Source organism: Mytilus californianus, unplaced genomic scaffold (assembly GCF_021869535.1).
Source record: "Mytilus californianus isolate M0D057914Y unplaced genomic scaffold, xbMytCali1.0.p SCAF_19, whole genome shotgun sequence".
Taxonomy (NCBI): Eukaryota; Metazoa; Mollusca; class Bivalvia; order Mytilida; family Mytilidae; genus Mytilus; species Mytilus californianus.
In genome coordinates this window covers 4,389,089-4,410,815 of record NW_026262667.1, presented here as the reverse complement: position 1 = coordinate 4,410,815, position 21,727 = coordinate 4,389,089, and the positions used below count along the sequence as shown (strand labels likewise).

The window sequence follows — 21,727 nt, the reverse complement described above, 5'->3', positions numbered from 1 at the left end:
AAACTAAAAAATCCTGGTTTTCTAGAGTTTTTTTTTCAATTTGGGATATACTGGGACCACCAATGAAGTACAGGTTCCAAAGCTGTAAAAGAAGCATCTCTATTGTATGTGTCAGATGGAAAAGGGTAGCTCAACCCTACAAAAATACCTTGTTATCTGATTTTGATTTTCAATGTTTAACTGTCCTTTTACTGTGAATAGCAGAAGGATAAATTGTTGTAATAAAGTACCAATAACCTGATCAATGATATCTGCATTCATATTGGAAAAAGTCTAAACATCTGTTTGATTTCAGAATAATGAAAATAAAGAGATGTGATATGATTGAGACCAATATTCACCAGAGACCAAAGAAAAAGGCTGTAAACAACTATAGGTCAGCATACAGCTTGGAACAATGAGCAAAACCCATATTGTATAGCTAGCTATAAAAGCCATCTTCAAGGTCAAGGTCAAATATAAGCAAAGAGGTACAAGGCCAGTTTTTGGTTCCTAATTTAATAAAAACTATAAAGTACTATCAAATCTGTTAACATTCTCTAAACATTAACTATGCATTGGTTTGAAAGATATCAATGCTTAACCCTTAGACTGCTACACGCGACTATTGTCGTTCCGATAAAGTAGTCCGCTACTGCTACGCGCGACTATTGTCGTTTCCGTATCTCATTTGTTTACACAGTTACCATGGAATGGGCGGAGTCAATATTCATGAGATTGCGGCAGTTTAGACTTGTATGGATTCTGATTGGTTAAAATTCGGCATACTTTCGAGTTTCTCTTGACTTTAAATCAGGTATAAGCGATGAAACCGAAAGTGAAAAATTTAGATGAAAAAAGTAACAAAATGGCGGAAATTGTTTGGAGTGATGGCCAACACGTTCAGAAGTATATCAATGATAACGATGTAACAGCGGCGGCCAATTTAAATGATTTGGACGAGAACAGAAGATATAATAGATGGAAATAGAAACATTCTAGCAAAACTGCGAACAGAAGACTTTTAAAGCGAGAACCATGGGGATTCCCCAGACGATGTTCGAAATGGATGACATGAAACAGGATTTGCGATGTTTATCATTGCGCCTTTCAACTGTGAATCAATATTGATCACTGACATGGATAGATTCAAACATTATGTTTGTCAAGATTATTTATTGACGAAAGTTATATCAATGAACTTGTTGTTAAAACATATTTGTACATGGAAGTAAAAGTCGAAAGTCGGAAGGAAAATACAGGAAAATAGTTGCATAAAAAAAAACGTTGGTCCGAGAAGAAACTTTTTTCTTTTGATAATCGCAATGGAACTAGTTCTTAAAAGAGATTTTTAACAATATTGGTTCAATAATGAAGTCATGGATATCTTTGAAAAGTTTTTACATTGATGGATTTGCGTTAATAAAACATGAAAAAAAAAAAATTTACCTTTGTTTACCTCTATTTGCACCTGTACAGGTAATAAATGACCAGAAACTCGCACAAAAATAAAATAAATAAAAAATACAGAATATAACAATACTTTTTTATATAACTTTTATTGATGAATATTCAATATTTACAAAGATATTGCAATTGTAAGTAAACATGTTTATTTCATCAGTGATTAAAATTTTATTCAGCAATACACAAAAGTACAATAGAAATGAATGCAGCAGTCTAAGGGTTAAAACATTTTAATGGATTGGTGTGTGTCCAGTGGCAAATGTTACATGTATATCAGGATGAGAATATGTTAAAATGATATGCATACCAATCCTTTTTGTACTAGACTGACACACTGGGCCGTTTATGAAGTCATAATGGTGTATTGTGACATCAGAAGAAGAAACAATTGCACTGATACTTTAATTTGAATATAAAATATTTGTTTTACATTTAGATTTGATATAATTTTGTCATACTTCTTCCTATCTATTTGTTTACCATTTATTTTAACACAAATTTCAAAGTATAACAATAATAAAGGAAGTAATACTTACCATTTATTCTAGCATTTACAGAATCATAAGGATATTTGTCTTTAGCCTTCATTTCCTGTAACCATCTTAACGCTGATTTACTCAGCCCAATAAGTTCAACAGCTGACCCATTCCTGTAACAAATCACATTCATTCAGAATTCACAATAATCCTCAACATACAAACTATGGTAGAGATGTGCAGATGGGGTTAAACCATCCACCATTCAAATATTGAAGTTTTCAAAAATCCTTACCCATACATATATTTCATAGTGAGTCATATTACAATCTGTGACATCTTAATTAGATGTGAAACTATTATTTAACTTGTGTCAATAAAGGTTTTAGGAGAAAAAAGATGCTTATCATATGGGATCAATCATATCAATAAGACAATAGGAGCAATAGTACATGGTATTTCTAGACATAAGATGAAAACTTTCACTGACATATTACAACTACTGGTACTACTGTTTGATATATTACCATATGTGAGATACTTAAAAAAGATGACCCATACCAGGTCTGTTTATACCTCCATATGTCTCAGCACTTCTGTGTTGACATGAATTATCATTGAATATGGTCATAATTATAAATTAACTGTTTACAAAACTTTGAATTTTTGAAATACTAAGGCTTTTCTACCTCAGGAATAGATTACCTTAGCTGTAATTGGCAAAACTTTTAGGAATTTTGGTCCTCAATGCTCTTCAACTTCGTACTTTATTCGGCCGTTTTAACTTTTTTTGATTCGAGCATCACTGATGAGTCTTTCGTAGACGAAACGTGCGTCTGGCGCAAATACAAAATTTCAATCCTGGTATCTATGATGAGTTTATTTACTGACAGATACCCAAATCTGTTTTCTTTCATGAGAACTGTAACATTCCTGTGTTCTATAAAACCTATCTACTACTATATTCAAGACTAAAAGTAAAACCTATAAAATCGATATCAAAGCAAATCCATGTAACTTGTTTTCTAGTTACATATCATCATAAAGAAGCTAGTTTCTCTAATAAACATGATAAACCTACTATTGAACAGTATTTGGTATAACTGTTAGGAATTTTCAGTTATTAATGCTCTTTGACACTGTGTAGACAAAACATGCGTCTGACATACCAAATTATAAGCCTGGTATCTTTGATGAATATAAAATTTATACACTAATTAGATGTATCTAATATAACCTTGGTGTGGCTGGTTTTCCTTTGTTGCCAGCTTTATCAGAACTTCCCATTTTATCCATCCATGTTCCACAGTTCCACTCATTACCACCAAACACAAAGCCGTTTTCCCAGGTCACACCAATCTCATTGTTAAAACCTATAAGTAAAACCAGGAATCAGTTATATTTCTTCTAAAATTGGGAGTGTCTCTATTTCAGTTTGACAAATGATACTAATAAAAAACAATGTAAAAATGTCTATAAAAGCCTGATAATTTCTGTCTGTGCAGGCCATAATCTTGACGGCGAAATGAAGATTTAAGTCGCCAAAGAATTTTGAAAATCGCTAAATCTCGCCAGCCGACTGACTTCATAGCGAAGTCAAATCGCTATCAAAATCGGTAAAAGGGAGACAACTTGTGATTGACAAGTCTCACAGGTAAAAAAAATGGCGGCTTACAAGGAAAATCGAGATTTTCGAAATGACCCAGAACTAATACTGTCAACGATCAAATTAGATAAATACAACGGCGACTTTGAACATCTTCGGATATAACTTTCAAAACTGTTCTAACGGAAAACTGACCGTATGTTTAAGTTATCATTTTACGATGATTTTCATCTGAGGATGTTGCGTAATCACTCAGCTGATTTGTTTTATTTTTATTACTTACACGAGTCGATCAATTTTACTATTCGGTAGGTTAAAGGTGGGAATTGACGGTAGATTTATTATATTCATTGAATAAAAATTGAAATATAAAAGGTAGAAAGACAGCTGATGGATAATGTGATTGCAAACGTACGACACTCGACCAGATTGTGATCAGCAGTGGATTTTTTCTCATGACCACTTTGGCACTTCGTTGATATGGATGATATTTTAAAAAATATTATAGAAATTAGCTCTTTATCGGATAATTAATATGCGATTGAAAAATATATTCATTCATAGACTTACAATCTTTAACGATAATCTCAATTTACAACTAACACAATGTCCTGGACATTCAATAATGATTTACAAAATAATGACAAGTGGTGATATAAATTAAATTCCCAGTCATGTGAAATTCATCAGGTAAACTGGGAGTCATATTTTTCTGGAGTTTTAAAAATAAATTGAGGCAGATGCACATGAATTTAATGCATCAAAATCATGATAATATTACTAGGCTACTCCCTTGTGTCCCAATCAACAAATTTTATTTAGAACAGTTCAACACAATGGTATCAATAAATAAATAACAACTATAAATTGTCTAAACCTTTTGATTAAGAACTTTCTATATATACATGGTGTACAATAACATATGAAAAAACTGCAAGTATATCTTTTATTGAAGTTAAAACAATTTCCTTAGTGATAATCATGAAAACACGATGCAACCGAAACGGTAATGGAATCTCACTTCTCCAAGAAATTGACCACTTCTCCCTTCTCTCTCATGGAAGGAGAAGTCACTTCTCCCTCTTCAAAATCCTAGATTAGGCCCTGCTGTGATGCCTTCATATTTTTATTTTGCACATATAAATATTGTAATTGTTTAATACAGAAAGACGAAAGGATGCCACAACAAGAAATGAATGTAACAGGATGCTGTTACGAAGTCTCCCAAACGAAGCTCCCATAATTCGTAATTCCCAGGGTCGCCTGACATTGGGCAACTTCCAGTGAAAATTGGTTTGGTCCAGTAAAGTTATATGCATTAGTGATGCCTGGGGACTAACCTTGTATATCATTCAAATCATCTTGGCATGACAAACCAGAATATATATGGTTTAGGGGTGGGGATCTCGACCATTTACAAGATACTAGAACATTGGGGGTGGGGAGGAACCCCTGGGGACTGGCCCTATACGTCATTCAAATGTTCATTACATGACGAACAGGAATATATATGGTTTAGGGGTGGGGATCTCAACCATTTACAAGATATTAGAACATTGGGGGTGGGGGGGACCCCTGGGGACTGACCGTATACGTCATTCAAATGTTCGAGACATGACAAATAGGAATATATATGGTTTAGGGGTGGGGATCTCAACCATTTACAAGATATTAGAACTTTCTCAAATGGCAGGGGGTGGGGGTGACCCCTGGGGACTAACCCTGTATTTCATTTGATGTGCTTTATCATGACAAACCAGAATATATATGGTTTAGGGGTGGGGTTCTCGACCATTTACAAGATATTAGAACTTTCTCAAATGGCAGGGGGTCGGGATGACCCCTGGGGACTAACCCTGTATATCATTCAAACCATCTTAGCATGACAAACCAGAATATATATGGTTTAGGGGTGGGGATCTTGACCACTTACAAGATATTAGAACTTTCTTAATGGCAGGGGGTGGGGTGACCCCTGGGGACTAACCCTGTATTTCATATGATGTGCTTTATCATGAAAAACCAGAATATATATGGTTTAGGGGTGGGGATCTCGACCATTTACAAGATATTAGAACTTTCTCAAATGGCAGGGGGTCGGGATAACCCCTGGGGACTAACCCAGTATATCATTCAAACCATCTTAGCATGACAAACCAGAATATATATGGTTTAGGGGTGGGGATCTTGACCACTTAGAAGATATGAGAACTTTCTTAAATGGCAGGGGGTGGTGGTGACCCCTGGGGACTAACCCTGTCTTTCATTTGATGTGCTTTGTCATGACGAACCAGAATATATATGGTTTAGGGGTGGGGATCTCGACCATTTACAAGATATTAGAACTTTCTCAAATGGCAGGGGGTCGGGGTGACCCCTGGGGACTAACCCTGTATATCATTCAAACCATCTTAGCATAACAAACCAAAATATATATGGTTTAGGGGTGGGGATCTTGACCACTTACAAGGTATTAGAACTTTCTTAAATGGCAGGGGGTGGGGGTGACCCCTGGGGACTAACCCTGTATTTCATTTAATGGGCTTTATCATTTAGAACATTTTCAATTAAAAAGATTGTGTCTATCACAAATGGTTTTCAATTTATAATCATTTGAAAATTTAAAAAAATAAAATCCCATAGGGTTCTATAGTAAAACCCTCTTTTCTTTTTGCCCCTCAAAGTACCCCTTTATAAACCCCATTGCACAAACAAAACCCTGATTGCACCACTAGACATGTTAGTCTAACATATTGTGAAACCCTAAGTTAATCTGACAAGCGGTTTTGGAGAACGGGTGCGGACAAGTTCAAATTTAAAAGCGGCGGAAGAAGAAGAAGCAGAAGAAGAAGAAGAAGAAGAAGAAGAAGAAGAATAATAATAATAAGAACTGAGCAAAAACAATAAGTCTTCCCAAACTTCGTTTGGGAGACTTATTAATTTAACAGGGTAACCATCTCCTGCTTATGTATGCATCAACTGACAAGTGAATCCAGACAAAATTGTCACAATGGGAAATAGGACATAATTGGTTAACTTACACTTCTCCTTATTTTATATTATAGATCGGACGACTTTTCTCGTGTCTTGAGATCAAAACAGAATTTTTAACATGTAAGTAAGAAATAATAATAAAATACTTCACCAAGAGCAGCCTGATACGACCGCAGAGGTCGAACCCTGAACAGTTGGGGCAAGTTTGGACACAATATTCAAGCTTGATACTGTCTGAATTTGGATTGTGATCAAATTTTTGACATAATATAGGTTTCTGACACAAAATAAATGTGGTCAAAGATCTTAAAAATTTGAAATGGTACATTTAATTTACCTAGTATGGTCTGATAACCAAAATCTAACAACATGGTTAGATTCAGCATATAAAAAAACACCAAAAATATAATTTTAGTTGAAATCAAACAAAGTTTAATTTTGGACCCTGCAAACCTTAATATGGACTTATTTGAAAACAGGGCCCAAAATAAAAAATCTAAATGCACAATAAGATTCAGCATATCATAGAGCCACAATAATTCAGTTTTTGATGAAATCAAACAAAGTTTAATTGTGGACCCTTTGGACCTCAATATAGACCAATTAAAAAATGGGGCCCAATATCAAAAATAGTAATACAAGGTCAGAACCCCCAATAATTAAAGACTTAATTTAATCCCATTGAAATTGGTTAAAAGATTTGTATTTTTTTTCAATTGAAGATTTCCTGCTATTGCGCAATACTGTGCTGTTGCACAATACTTAATCTGTTATATATAATAATTTACACACCCTGTTTGGTGTGTATCTCCTGCCATCAGTATTTGTAGCTTTTATATATAAATCAGAAATAAAATTTTGAAGATTATTTTCTTTTCAGGAAAAATATACTATTTCAGAGGGTTCCATAAACTTTAACAACTTATTGTCTTGAAACTAGAAAAATCCTTGTTTTTGGTCCCTTTTTTGCCCCTAATTTCTAAATGCTTGGGGCAATTACCCCCAAACTCAATCCCGGCCTTCCCTTTGTGGTATGGAACCTTGTAGTACAATTTCAGAGAGATCCATACACTTAAACACAAGTTATTGTCTGGAAACTAGAAAAATGCTTGTTTTTGGCCCCTTTTTTGCCCCTAATTCCTGAACAATTGGGGCAATTACCCCCAAACTCAATCCCAGCCTTCCTTTTGTGATATGAAACCTAGTGGTACAATTTCAGAGAGATCCATGCACTTACACACAAGTTATTGTCCGGAAACTACAAAAATGCTTGTTTTTGGCCCCTTTTTGGCCCTGTATTCCTAAACAGTTGGTACCATAACCCCCAAAATCAATCTCAACCTTCCTTTTGATGTATTGAACCTTCTGGTAAAATTTCAAAGAGATCCATTCACTTAAACTTAAGTTATTGTCCGGAAACCAAATGTGTCTTCGGACGACAACCACATGATAGCATTATACGAACGCAAATTTTTTGCGGTCATATAAAAATCAATATTTTAAAATATAAATTAAAAAGTTTATTTAGTAAAGATGTATTTATATAATAAAATAAAGAAAAAAAATAACTCAATCATACCTGGATCAATCATCTGACTATCTATCTCTGGACCTGCTTTAAACTCTCTGTACTTCAGACCTTCAGCATGTCTTTGTAAAGCCTCCTGTATCACATCATATAATGTTTGATCCTGGAAAAACAGTATTTTTTATACAAATTTAGTGGAGCCACACTTATACAATAAACATTTTAGATTAAACTTAAATTTATTAAACTGTTCAATGGACATATAAGATCCTGAAGCCAGAACCTTTTACAAGTTTAAACATATTTTATTGTTCAAAAGGACAAATAGATTAGACACAAGTTTTTAAAATTAGAAATGCCTTCTCAAATATATACATAAATATAAACATGAATGGACATTACATATATCTGACTTTAACAATTTTTTGTTTTACTGTGCAAACTAAATCACCAATATCCTTTAATATCAGTTTAATTAATCAGTGACCGTAGCTACTATAAATATAAATTTTGGAAAAAAAACCAATTATAATAAGAAGTATGATTTCATTACTTACAAAAGTGCCTGGTTCTTGAACTTCTGGATTATCCGAAGGATATAATCTGTGTACTTTATCATGTAAAATGCTTGTACCATCTGGGACAATTTGGCAATAGTCTTGTATTGCCTGCAACCACCACCAAACAGCATCACGACAGTTATAACGAGCTCCTTTTCCCTCGTTCAATAAATTAGGTATAAGACCATGACGTAAACATCCACCATATGCTAGTATTATAAACCTACAAAATAGATCATTCATTAGAACAAAACTTGACTCAATAGTCACATAAAAACATATAGTTGAATCGATTATAAACTAAACCTGCATTAAACATTTTATAACCTAGTCCTTTGTAGATGGCTACTAAAACAAGGCAACACAAGATAAAACATTAAAGGCTGAAAAAACATGAAGGATTTTATTGGACATGCTGGACAAGAAGATATATGAATTCTTACACAGTAGATGAAGTAGACACATTATCTAAGTTCAACTTTACTTTTTACATTCTTGACATATTAGTTGTGTAGGTTAAAATTGCCAAATTAAAAGCCATGTTGAACTGATTTTTATTCTCTACAATGAATCGAAGTTAAAAGCTTCAATTGAAATATAACTTTGAATTAAGTACAATTTATATCATCTTTTCATACTGGCACCCCATTAAACTGACAGTCATATTGTTTTATCCAATATTCAAACATTCACAGGATTTTTTTCATTCATAATGAAATCATGCACATGCAATAAATCTGATTACCAAAAATAAGGAAAGGAGTAAAGTAATAAGAATAGTGTTTTTATGGCATCACTTAGTTATCCTACCTGGCTTCCTGATATCTACCAGTTACCAGTAATAATCCTCTCAATGAAATAAACGTATCCCGTCCCCAGTTTCTCATGTATCCAGCACCAAAGTGAGAAAAACCTATAATAACAGAAATAAAGAAGTGTGTAGTGTTAAGTTTATCAAGATCGGTGAAAAAGCACAATTTACTTATAGATCTATGGTTTAGTAAACAAGAGGGAGTTTCTTGGCTACAATCTCGCTGAAATCCAATGTAACCTCCTGGAGTTGAAACAATATAGATATCTATTTGCTAGGCTAATATACCAATTTAAATGGCACCATATAATTTAAATGTGACTACAACAGGTATTTTGCAAATGACTATAAGTATGTTAAATTTTAGCATCATCAATATGAACTCAAGCTTTCAAAAAAAAGTACAAAGATGACACATACCAGCTGCTAACGATAATGTGGCCTCTTTGTCATCTTCATCTACAGGTGGATTAGGTGGTAATAAGTTAGGGGACAAGGGAGGCAACTTTGATGTCTTTACATAGCCACAAAATTGGACAGCTCCCATTGCCAATATCTTGAGAAAAGTGGATCCATCTTTAATAAAACTAAAATAAAACAAGTAATAATTATCAATATAGAAGATTATTTTGTGGCCAAAAAATAAATTTTATGTACATGTACACTTATCACCTTTAAACATTTTCCTTTTATTTGACTTTTTATGTAATTTATACCACTAACCACTCAGCCATGCAGTATAAAATATATAGCAGAAGTCAATGAAAGTACAAAATAATTTCTAACCAGAGGAAAAGAATCTTGCTACAAGAGCATAAATTATGAATATAATATGTTTACAGGTATAATATAAGAAATGATAAATCTAAAATTTTCAAAACATAACTCAATCACTAATACAAAACATTTTGTCAATAATTATTCACAGAACTTATAAGGAAATACTAGATGAATAGACAAATTTGACTAAACATGGCAACTATTTTATGGGTTTTGAATGGAACATTTGACCATTTTAAGTATTTTCGAAAAATCTTCATTTTTTAAATGAGATTATCATATTTGAAGAATCTGCACTGTCGATTTGAAATCCTTATATATATATGAAAAACAAAGTAACTTACTCAGACATCTGTTCTACGGCCCTGTTACGAAGTACAAGGTAAGATCCCATTACAATAGTGTCAAAGTAACATGGAACCAGAGACCTTGGCACATTGTGCAGATGTTTAAATACATCATCAAACCACTGTCCTAGCTGTAAGTAAAAAAATGTGAATGTTTCAAGTCATTTTCTTATACAAAACGGTATAGTATAGTCGACTTAACTCCTGCTCAAAACAATTTCCTTTCCATTTAATGTTAAAAAATCCAGTTTATATTTGCATATTCACAAGTGATCTTTTGGTTAATATTGAATAGAAAAAAATGCGATCTAGATATGCTCAGTAAAAATCTGATGATATTTTACAGGAAAGGACAATATGGTAAGTATATATTTTAAACATTGTTCTTGAATGCATTCTGAATTTCATTTATATTTTATATTCACTTATGTATTGTTTAAAACAGTTTCTTTCTTATTTATATGATGCTATAAAAAAAATAGATGTACAAACAAAGATGAACAACAACAAACACATGGTCCAGATAGTCTGACTTAGTATAAGCATAAAAGACAATGGGGTTAAACCAGTTTCACTAGTGCATAATCTCCCCAATTTGCCTACCTACCCTCATATGTTGAAAAATTAAAACACAGAACAAAAATCTTGTAATAAGTGGTTACAATATATTAAAAAGTCCTCGACATATTATCAGAATTTTGTTGATCTGTGGTTAATTGGATGGCAGACAGTTGCCATTAGAAAAACTAACAGAAATTAGTCATTTTCCATTAAATCATTAGACATAAAAGAAACAGTTTCTACCACTTTACCCCCATAACTACAATATTTATCCACTCTTGATAGTTAAAATAAAATTCTTTGTAAACCCTTGAATTTTAAGGTTTGAACATTTAAGAATTTCCTGTGGAGGAATATTGTAATCAATGAGGTGTTGTGGTAGAATCCATATCTACATTAATATAAGTTCATAATGATAAAGATCAAACTTAACCTACAACTTTTGTTCCTTCTTTGACTTTAAGTCTGTTAGCTATATACTGAGGAAGCCAGTTCCCTTCTCTGAGATTTCCACAAACAGGATGTCCTAGATCATTCCTTTCTCTCATTTCATTCAACACAGCTAAGATACCTAGAAATGTGAAATATTATGAAAATTACTCATATCAACATAAATTGTATCAATCAATCAAATTCTGAAAATGTGTCAGTGAGTCCTTTTTTCCCTAATAAAAAACAAAATTTTCTTAAAATATTACAGTGTTCTCCCCAGGCCGTTTTAGCGTCTCGATACCGCGACGCTATATTTTTTCCTGTGATACTATAATAATTTCCGCGACACTATAATTATTTTGAGGATGCTATTTTTCTTGTTTCTATATCGTAAATCCATGTCCTAAATTTTGAACTTTCATCTAATTACCGCGTATGATCATAAAAATTATATCACCTTTAAGTGTAATCCCTTCAAATCGGACAATAGAGGCATTTAAGAGTGATTAAATAGGTGTTAATTGCCCTTTGGGTGATAACTGTTTGGATACGAATACCCCAAGCTGACACTTGTGACATGATTAATAGCACGTGGTCTGTCTGCAATCGCAAATTCAGACATGGAAAAAATGTAATCATAAAACAATTCGAAATCTACGTTTTGCATTACGGAAATTCAAAGATACAAACGATTTTTCTCTTTAAAAATGAGGTTTGGTCGTTTATTTTTACAACTTCCATAAAATTACTTTCTTTCTCTTCCGCCGGTACTACTTGTTAATCGAGAGCGAACATATCGGTTTTGGGCTAAATAAGTTGGCTTAAGTTTATGTTTCATTCATTTAATACATCAAAAGCGTCACATTCGTTCCCAATCTCTTGTCAAACATTGTTTATTTTCGTTAATTTTTCTTCGGCCGCCATTGACTACTTTTGTGTAAACTACCGATCGGAACCGGACCAGATATGACAAAAATCCGCATTTGCACGATAATAACTACAGATGCACAAATGGCACAGCAGACAGAAAAAAATATACCAAAAAGAGAAAACTATTCATTAACAGACTATTTGTTAGATAAACATATCTATCACCTTGATATAAAGAAACAACTGGGACTAATTCATCGAGTACCATGAAACAATGAATTTTTAGAGATGAAAAATTTTTTTTAATTGAAATTTTATTGCTATATGATACTTTCTCTTTTTTTACTTGATATTTAGTATTGTATATATATAAAGGTTGCACTATAATAAACCCTTCACTCATTCATTTAGTTGGGTAGGTAGGGTAACTAGAACCAGAGATATATATTGTTTTATATGTCTCTGCTAGAACCACACATATATTGTTATATGGCCCAAGAGGAAAACAATAATTCTGCACAGTAACTATAAATGAATATAGAAAACATAAACTGAAACAACTGTTATCATGGTTATATTTTAATTGTATTCTCAGTTATGAATTGAACAATATAAACATATATACCATAAAGGAAATAGAGCATCACCGCGACGCGACAAATGACATTGAAAAAAATACAGTTTATTTTTTTTACGCCAAATGTATCTGGGGATAACAATGTATTATCAATAATAAAATTGCTTCTGCTTACTATTAAAGTTCTTTATCAAAAGTGATATGAGTGTAAACACAAAATAACAAACCTCTTATACCACAGTAAACAAAAGGACCATGTCCTGGTACATCATAGGCACCAAAATCATTTCCATCAGACTGTTCTTCAGCATCACATCGATAAAGCACATGATTCAGATCTGTTAAAGATAGTTTCCCTACGATTGCTTGGAAATTAGTTGTGTCCCATGATTCATCAAATATTTTACGACCACTGTAAGATCTCATGAGATAGCCGAACTGACCACAGAATTGTCTAATAGTTAATATTGCTTTAGCAGCAGCATCAGATAAACCACACCTACAAAACATACATTGACGTTAAAAATATGTTTGAATGTTTCATTTTCGAAAGTTTTTTTCTTTGCATGAAATGAATTAAATGTTTTACTTAATTGATTGATAATTGTTTATTTAGGAAGAAGAAGAAGAAGACATGCACATAAAGATGTGACAGGGTTTAACATGTGTGTGAGTGCTCAACCCTCCCCTAACAATGGGACAGGGTTTAACATGTGTGAGAGTGCTCAACCCTCCCCTAACAATGGGACAGGGTTTAACATGTGTGAGAGTGCTCAACCCTCCCCTAACATGGGACAGGGTTTAACATGTGTGAGAGTGCTCAACCCTCCCCTAACAATGGGACAGGGTTTAACATGTGTGAGAGTGCTCAACCCTCCCCTAACATGGGACAGGGTTTAACATGTGTGTGAGTGCTCAACCCTCCCCTAACAATGGGACAGGGTTTAACATGTGTGAGAGTGCTCAAACCTCCCCTAACATGGGACAGGGTTTAACATGTGTTTGAGTGCTCAACCCTCCCCTAACAATGGGACAGGGTTTAACATGTGTGAGAGTGCTCAACCCTCCCCTAACATGGGACAGGGTTTAACATGTGTGAGAGTGCTCAACCCTCCCCTAACAATGTGACAGGGTTTAACATGTGTGAGAGTGCTCAACCCTCCCCTAACATGGGACAGGGTTTAACATGTGTGTGAGTGCTCAACCCTCCCCTAACATGGGACAGGGTTAAACATGTGTGAGAGTGCTCAACCCTCCCCAAACATGGGACAGGGTTTAACATGTGTGTGAGTGCTCAACCCTCCCCTAACATGGGACAGGGTTTAACATGTGTGAGAGTGCTCAACCCTCCCCTAACATGGGACAGGGTTTAACATGTGTGAGAGTGCGCAACCCTCCCCTAACATGTGACAGGGTTTAACATGTGTGAGAGTGCTCAACCCTCCCCTAACATGGGACAGGGTTTAACATGTGTGAGAGTGCTCAACCCTCCCCTAACATGGGACAGGGTTTAACATGTGTGAGAGTGCTCAACCCTCCCCTAACATGGGACAGGGTTTAACATGTGTGAGAGTGCTCAACCCTCCCCTAACATGGGACAGTGGTTTAACATGTGTGAGAGTGCTCAACCCTCCCCTAACATGTGACAGGGTTTAACATGTGTGAGAGTGATCAACCCTCCCCTAACATGGGACAGGGTTTAACATGTGTGAGAGTGCTCAACCCTCCCCTAACATGTGACAGGGTTTAACATGTGTGAGAGTGATCAACCCTCCCCTAACATGGGACAGGGTTTAACATGTGTGAGAGTGCTCAACCCTCCCCTAACATGTGACAGGGTTTAACATGTGTGAGAGTGCTCAACCCTCCCCTAACATGGGACAGTGGTTTAACATGTGTGAGAGTGCTCAACCCTCCCCTAACATGTGACAGGGTTTAACATGTGTGAGAGTGCTCAACCCTCCCCTAACAATGTGACAGGGTTTAACATGTGTGAGAGTGCTCAACCCTCCCCTAACAATGTGACAGGGTTTAACATGTGTGAGAGTGATCAACCCTCCCCTAACATGGGACAGTGGTTTACCCTTAATGCATCATTTCCTTTTCTATTTTAATTGAAAACAATGGGATATAAGAAAAATACTCATTAGACATCTTTCATTTGAAGTATAACAATTCAACCAATTTCCTAAACTTGCAAAACATGCTATAACTTTTTATAATTCATAACTATAGGCCAACTTAAGCTTATAAAACTAATCTCCTTGAAAATAATAAGTAAGTTTCACCAATGTCTTAACATTTTAACACATTTTTCCTGACAAGTCTAATTCATTGTATCCAGAAATGGTAACAATGCCTTCATCCAAAAGATAATTTGAAATACCTACTGAATAATTACAACACTTCCAGGTGTAAATTCTTTAAATGATATTTGTGTAGTTTCTCCACTTTCTGACAAGGTAATATCAACCATTTTTGTTTCTTTAGGATCAAAGTTCTGTTTCATTTCCAGGTAATAATTAGGCAAGCCATTTATGTATTCAGAATCTTTGACATATGTGAATTCTTTAGCTTCCAGAACTCTTCCTTCAAACAACACTTCCTTTACTTTCCCTGTAACAAACATTTCAATATAATTACTAGTAACACAGAAAATCTATCAACATGGACCCCAAGTCCAGCTTAAAATCAGTTAGTGATAGAACATAAATGTGATTATAACTTTAACAATTAATTGAACATTGAAGTAAGATATGATGTTATAGCAGAAGATCTTGGATCAAATTGACCGTCAAATCAAATGAATTTTGAAACATTGAACTTTTGTAAAACATTTTCCTTTTCATCGGATATATTGCCATGGAATCAGTAAGTTAAGTAAAATTATCAAATTACACAAAATCCTGACTGTTTGACTAATACATGTTGAGAAATAATATAAAGCACAATCTTTGCCAACAAAAATAGATACACAGGAATTGTGTTTATCTTTTCCCTGTCAAAAATATTTTATATGACATATATGCTCCCTGTCAATTAATATTCAGATAAATATTCCTGAAATTTGCTTATATTTGCTAAAAAAAACTTCTTCCTTACAATGGTACCTCTAACAACAACAGCACTGTTGAAATAAATCATGTATGATTCTAAATCTACTTTACCATTTTTCTTCATTTTCATAGGATAAATTGTGATTGCACAAAACATATATTTCAGACTGTTAACATCCAACTTGTTTATTGTGTGTTACAGCATTTTTACAATATGAAGCCATTGCCATCACAATTTATCTAATAATTTATTGCTATTTTCTTACTCGACAGTGACAAATATTTCATGCAATCTTAGGACATTTGCAAATTAATCATAAATCTAGTAGCTAAGAGTGGGAAGATTTTACAGCAACTGGAAGAAGACATTGACTATCCAAGATATTTTGTCTTGCAAAATGCCATCCCACCTTAGTACTAACCAGAGGTGTTTTAGACATTAGAAATTTGGTACTTTCCCAAAAACATGGAGTCAGATTTAACATCATTAAAATATGGAATAAAAGTATGTGTTTCATCATTCTACTTTTTAGAGAGATATAAATCCTCTAATTCATATTCCTGTTTTGTGAAATTTTTTTTTAACATATCAATGCATCCAAACGTTTACATCATACTGGCCGATCATTGGAGGCATTCAAGAAACATTTCAGACGGAGATCAGAAATGAAAAACAAACTAGTATTCCTTTAATTTTGGGCATAAATATAACCAAATATATACATCATATTAAATGATCTTATTGCAAGTGTTTGTCATAGAAAAGGCCCATCTGCAATATTTCCCTTCTTTTCCATTCTAATATGACCTATTATTGGAGAGCCAGCTTTGTTCCAATGAGTTTTCCTCAAGGCTTTTTTTCTTACAATAAATATCTGATTAAAAGTGGACTCCCATATATTATTCCTTAAAGTAAAAATATCAGTACCCTGAACTACTATAGGCTTTATATAGCCTGTTCCATTTGGATCTTGTGGGTGTTGGAAGGCTGTTCTAGCAACTAGTACTACAGAATCATGGTTATTTGGATTATGCCTTGTAACTGCTACAACATCATCTCGTAAATTGTCAACATACACCTGAAAAATATAACAAAAATTAGTCAATAACCCTAATATTGTTCTACCTTCAACAATTTAATTTGGTGGTATGTTTTTGAATGTCAAAAACCGTACGCCGAATAGATGTAGGGATTTTTTATTTTAGGTCCTTGAGCCTTAACTTACAAATTGAGGTCAAGATCAAAGGTCACGGTCATGTTCTCAATTTTGACTTTTACTTGTTAAATGATCTCCTCAGACACTTTTAATGATATATATATAGAAGAACAAGTGCAAAATGCTTGCTTTATTGTGATGAAGATATGATACACCTTATAGGAGGTATTGCCCCTGAAATGTTTTAATTGAGGTTAATTGATTATTATTTCAACTTGGTAATTGATAAAGCCATAATGTCTTTTGCAAAATGTTGGGTGACATATGACCTTGAAAAATGTCAACCTGAAGTGACCTTGAGTAAACCGGAAGTAGCCATTTTTACACTTTTTGTCATTGAAAAGTACCTAAAAACCATATATTTATTTTAATAGGCATACATAAACCTATCATTTGAGACCATAAGTGACTTCAATAAACCGGAAATAGCTAAATATCTCACTTATTTCAGACAAAAGAATATAGAAACTATATTTTAGGAATCAGTGAATATAACGCTATCATATAAGATAGGAAGTGACCTCCAATAAATTGGAAGTAGCAAATTATCTCCCTTATTTCAGACAAAAGTATATAGAAAACATATATTTTTGGAATCAGTATGAAGAAACCTATGATTGGACACCAAAAGTAACTTTGAATAAACCGGAAGTAGATTCTTATCAATTATTTAAACAATTGAAGGTCTTTCCACATTTAATTTTTGAACAATTGGTTTTTAATTATTATTAATCTTGCAAATGTTTATTACCAGTTCAAGCTTCCAAGTGTTGACAGTACTGGTATCTAGAATTTTGCTCTTTTATACAAGGTTGTAAGTTTGCTAATGTTAGAATCTGTTTCATGTTTTTATATCCCATCTTGCAGAAGTATTTTGTTATATCACCATATTTCCATTTATGTTTCATATACAATCATAAATCATGAACTTGATATATTTTAACAAACTCGAGATAACTGGTAAAAAGGATTAATGGCATTTTAAGTATAAACAAAGAATATGTGTCAATAGGACACCATATCTCGCTCATATTATCACATTTCCATTTTCAGTGAATCATAAAAATCGGGGTCAAAACCCTTATTTTGAAAATAAATAAAACATTCATATAAAACTCATAGTCTTAAAGAAGTCAGAGTCCGATGTTAGAATAGGTAACAGAAGAAACTAAGCAAAATGACAATGATCAACATAAATTAACAAAGGAATACTGGCAGTTACTGAGTCAATATTTGCTACCTCTGAATACTTCTCATAACCAAGTTTGAAGTGAAGTTCATTGAGTATTTTCTTTCCTGCTGTAATACCAAAATTCTTATTCATAAATGGTCTACCAGGAAACTCATCAGATGTCCAGGCCATATAGTTCCTTTCTTCTGTCACTACATTGATCTACAGAGAAAACAGTCTTTATTCTGTGTAGTTCAAGTAAAGCATCATAATGAAAACAATCTTAAACAAATTTCTTGTTTTAATCATTAAAGTAAAAGATTCAGAATAAAATCTGTTACTTCAACATAAAATATTTACCAGGATCAATATATATGTTGTGTACAAGATGTAAGTTTGTACAAATTATAATTTGTACAGGGTTTTTGTACAAGTTATAAGTTTTTTGACACATACCTTTTTGTACCAGCTGATAAAAGTTTATCTTTTTAAATGTATCAATTTAATGTCTTATATTTAAATTTATATACTTCAACGTAACAATTAGTTCTACTCTCCTTGTCATCAAACTGGAAATAAGGACACCTGAATGGTTTAAATTCTAATTATATTTTTCTCCTTATAACAAAATCATATCCATAAAAAGTGTTTTTGTGTTCTTATAATATTTTTGTATCAAGGCTCAGTATTAGACTGTATCATGTAGTTCTGGAAATAAGACAGAAATATGCGAAACAAAAGACTGTGTGTTTGCATCATCCATTAGTGTTAAGCAGTTCATAAAACACTGATAACTTGTACAAAAAATCTGTACAAATTATAATTTGTACAACATTACAACTTGTACACAACATATATAAAATACATTTATTTATTTATCAGTTATTTTTTTTGGCTCTCAGAAAGTACACCTCAACATAAAACAAAGAACTGTATCAATTAAACATTTATATAGTGAAAATGAAACTTGACTTATATGTTTAAGTTACAAATTGATCACACTAATTATAGACATTGGTTATTGTTTAATATTTTGTATTTAACTAATACCATGTTATTGATGTAAAAAAAAATACTAACAAATAGGAAAGGATTAAATAAATCATTAAATTTTCACTACTATTCTTATGACATATCTTTGATCACTTTGTAAATACAGGATCTTAATAATAAATTAATCCTTGAAATTTTACTTCCTACTGGAAACACTTATATATATCATCTAGCATAAAATAATAGATTTCATAAACAGGAAAACATAGTATCCTTACATGATGAGGAACAAGCTGATCATATCCTCGATTACTTCCTACAGCACAACATGCCATACAAACTAAGGCAGCACTAGGAAAACTGTCATATGGAGATCTCAACTACAATAAAGTTTACAAATCAGATTATATATGTTCTTAATTATCCCATTTTGTTTTCAAATTATAATTACTGTATTTTCATTTCAAAAATTTATTCAGTGAATTAAAATTCCATTTTACTGAGTGTACATATTTTAGAATTTTGGTGATTTTTTACTTTCGGGTAACATATACTTTCAGATTAGGGTTTAATATAGGGTTACAGTCTGGTTATATACATATAGTATTGACTACCAAACTTTAGCTGATATCATTGAAATGGGAACATCATATGAGGAAAAGGATATTGATATATGCATTAAAATGATGTGTGTTTCTGAGAAAAGTTTTGCATATCATTTAAATTCTCATTACACATGTTTTGGCAATGATTGATAGTAACTGACATCACACGACTATCTTATACAATTGTTGTTTATCTAAAATATACAAGCAGTAAATCAGAAAAAAAAACTATGGCTTGTATTTTATGTATTGGATGACTAATTCAAAAAGTTAAACTGATTTGCCTCTGACAACTAAAGGAGAAAAAAACATTTTAAACGTATACTACTTGAAATATGGTTACCTCAATAGGACTCTTGTTATCATGAGTTTGATCAAACAATAAAGCATGTGCTGTTGTTGGTAATAAAGGTCGTAATCTAGGTTGATTAAAAGAACCCACTGCATGACCTCCATATCTATGTATTAATCTACCTTGTTCATGTGCATTTCCAGCATTCAGAGACTCTGGAAAATAAAAATTGAATTAGAACTGCATAACTGCATAGCGGTGTTAAACATTCATATTTTTACAATAAGCTAACTCATGTTATATTTCAATATTTAGATGAACTTCCTAAGATATCATGTGGGGAAGAATAATAAGATAACACCTCTTAGTGGGAAGTAACCATCATATAAGAATTATTCTCAAAAGTTTAAACATCATACAAAATTAAGTGAGGCATTACAGGTAATAAAATGATGACACTGGCAAGCTACAGTCTTGTAACAAGTTATAATTTACCTCTATCAATTACAGGCTCAATAGATACACACTTACATATATGAAAGAAAGAAATACTCAACTATCCCTAAAAAAAACATTGTTCTATTGTATAAGCTAATTAGATTTGCAACATCATAACACAAAAAAATATTTAATTTCACTTACCAACTGAAAAAAATTACAGTTAATTATCTGATTATCCTATAACTTCCAAAGAGGTAATGGGAAAAGTAGACTTGTGAATACATGGACACAAGGATGGCTGACCTATCACAAGCACTTTAGTTCTCCACCGGTTCTTAAATGGGGTTCATAAGCTCAATTTTCAGAAGTGTTTTTGGTGTGAGGACTGTGGTTTGGCTTTTGTCATTTTTCCTTTGGCCATGGTGTTGTCTGTTTTTGTTCAACTTATCGTTTTTACTGTCCCTTGGTTTCTTATCCCACTTTCATTTATTAAAAACATTTATCATATCCTTACCTCTAATAAGTGAATTGATGCCAAGTTTGTTCATAAATAAATTATCCAGATCTTCATGTCCAGTAAAGAGCTCTGCTACAACATACAAATCAGGTCTCACCTTCCTAGCAGCATCAATCATATACTATAAAATACAGGTTTATTAAAATAAAAGCAAGTATACACTGAAACTTAATTAACATCTAGCCTGTTAAAGACTGCATGATAATATGATGCATATATTAGTAGCTATTTCTTAAATTTCAATACTTAAGAAACTATTCTACTGTTTACAGCATCATACATGATGTAGGCAGCTACTTAAATTGGAATCTAAAAATATGGTTATTCTTAAATGATATCAACATAACTTCTGATGACCATCACTGGCACATCAATAATACTGCTTCAATTCATCAAAAACATCTGTAGGTCTTCCAAGATGAGTATCACCTATCATCTCCAAATAAT

General features: G+C 33.0%; 1 protein-coding gene across 2 annotated transcripts in view; it reads right to left on the bottom strand.

Moving 5' to 3' along the window:
• The window catches only part of LOC127727093 (glycogen debranching enzyme-like), a 49,455-nt gene that overhangs the window by 11,077 nt on the left and 16,651 nt on the right, over positions 1-21,727 (bottom strand). For both annotated transcript variants that reach the window (XM_052234504.1, XM_052234505.1), the window contains exons 10-24: positions 21,278-21,401; positions 20,374-20,537; positions 19,704-19,805; positions 18,502-18,654; positions 16,973-17,123; positions 15,379-15,604; positions 13,216-13,487; positions 11,547-11,680; positions 10,546-10,679; positions 9,842-10,008; positions 9,421-9,523; positions 8,608-8,833; positions 8,102-8,213; positions 3,160-3,295; positions 1,983-2,095 (exon numbers count right to left, since the gene is read on the bottom strand). In XM_052234504.1, coding sequence (XP_052090464.1) covers positions 1,983-2,095; positions 3,160-3,295; positions 8,102-8,213; positions 8,608-8,833; positions 9,421-9,523; positions 9,842-10,008; positions 10,546-10,679; positions 11,547-11,680; positions 13,216-13,487; positions 15,379-15,604; positions 16,973-17,123; positions 18,502-18,654; positions 19,704-19,805; positions 20,374-20,537; positions 21,278-21,401 — 2,317 coding nt within the window. The remainder of the gene's footprint in view (positions 1-1,982; positions 2,096-3,159; positions 3,296-8,101; positions 8,214-8,607; positions 8,834-9,420; positions 9,524-9,841; positions 10,009-10,545; positions 10,680-11,546; positions 11,681-13,215; positions 13,488-15,378; positions 15,605-16,972; positions 17,124-18,501; positions 18,655-19,703; positions 19,806-20,373; positions 20,538-21,277; positions 21,402-21,727) is intronic.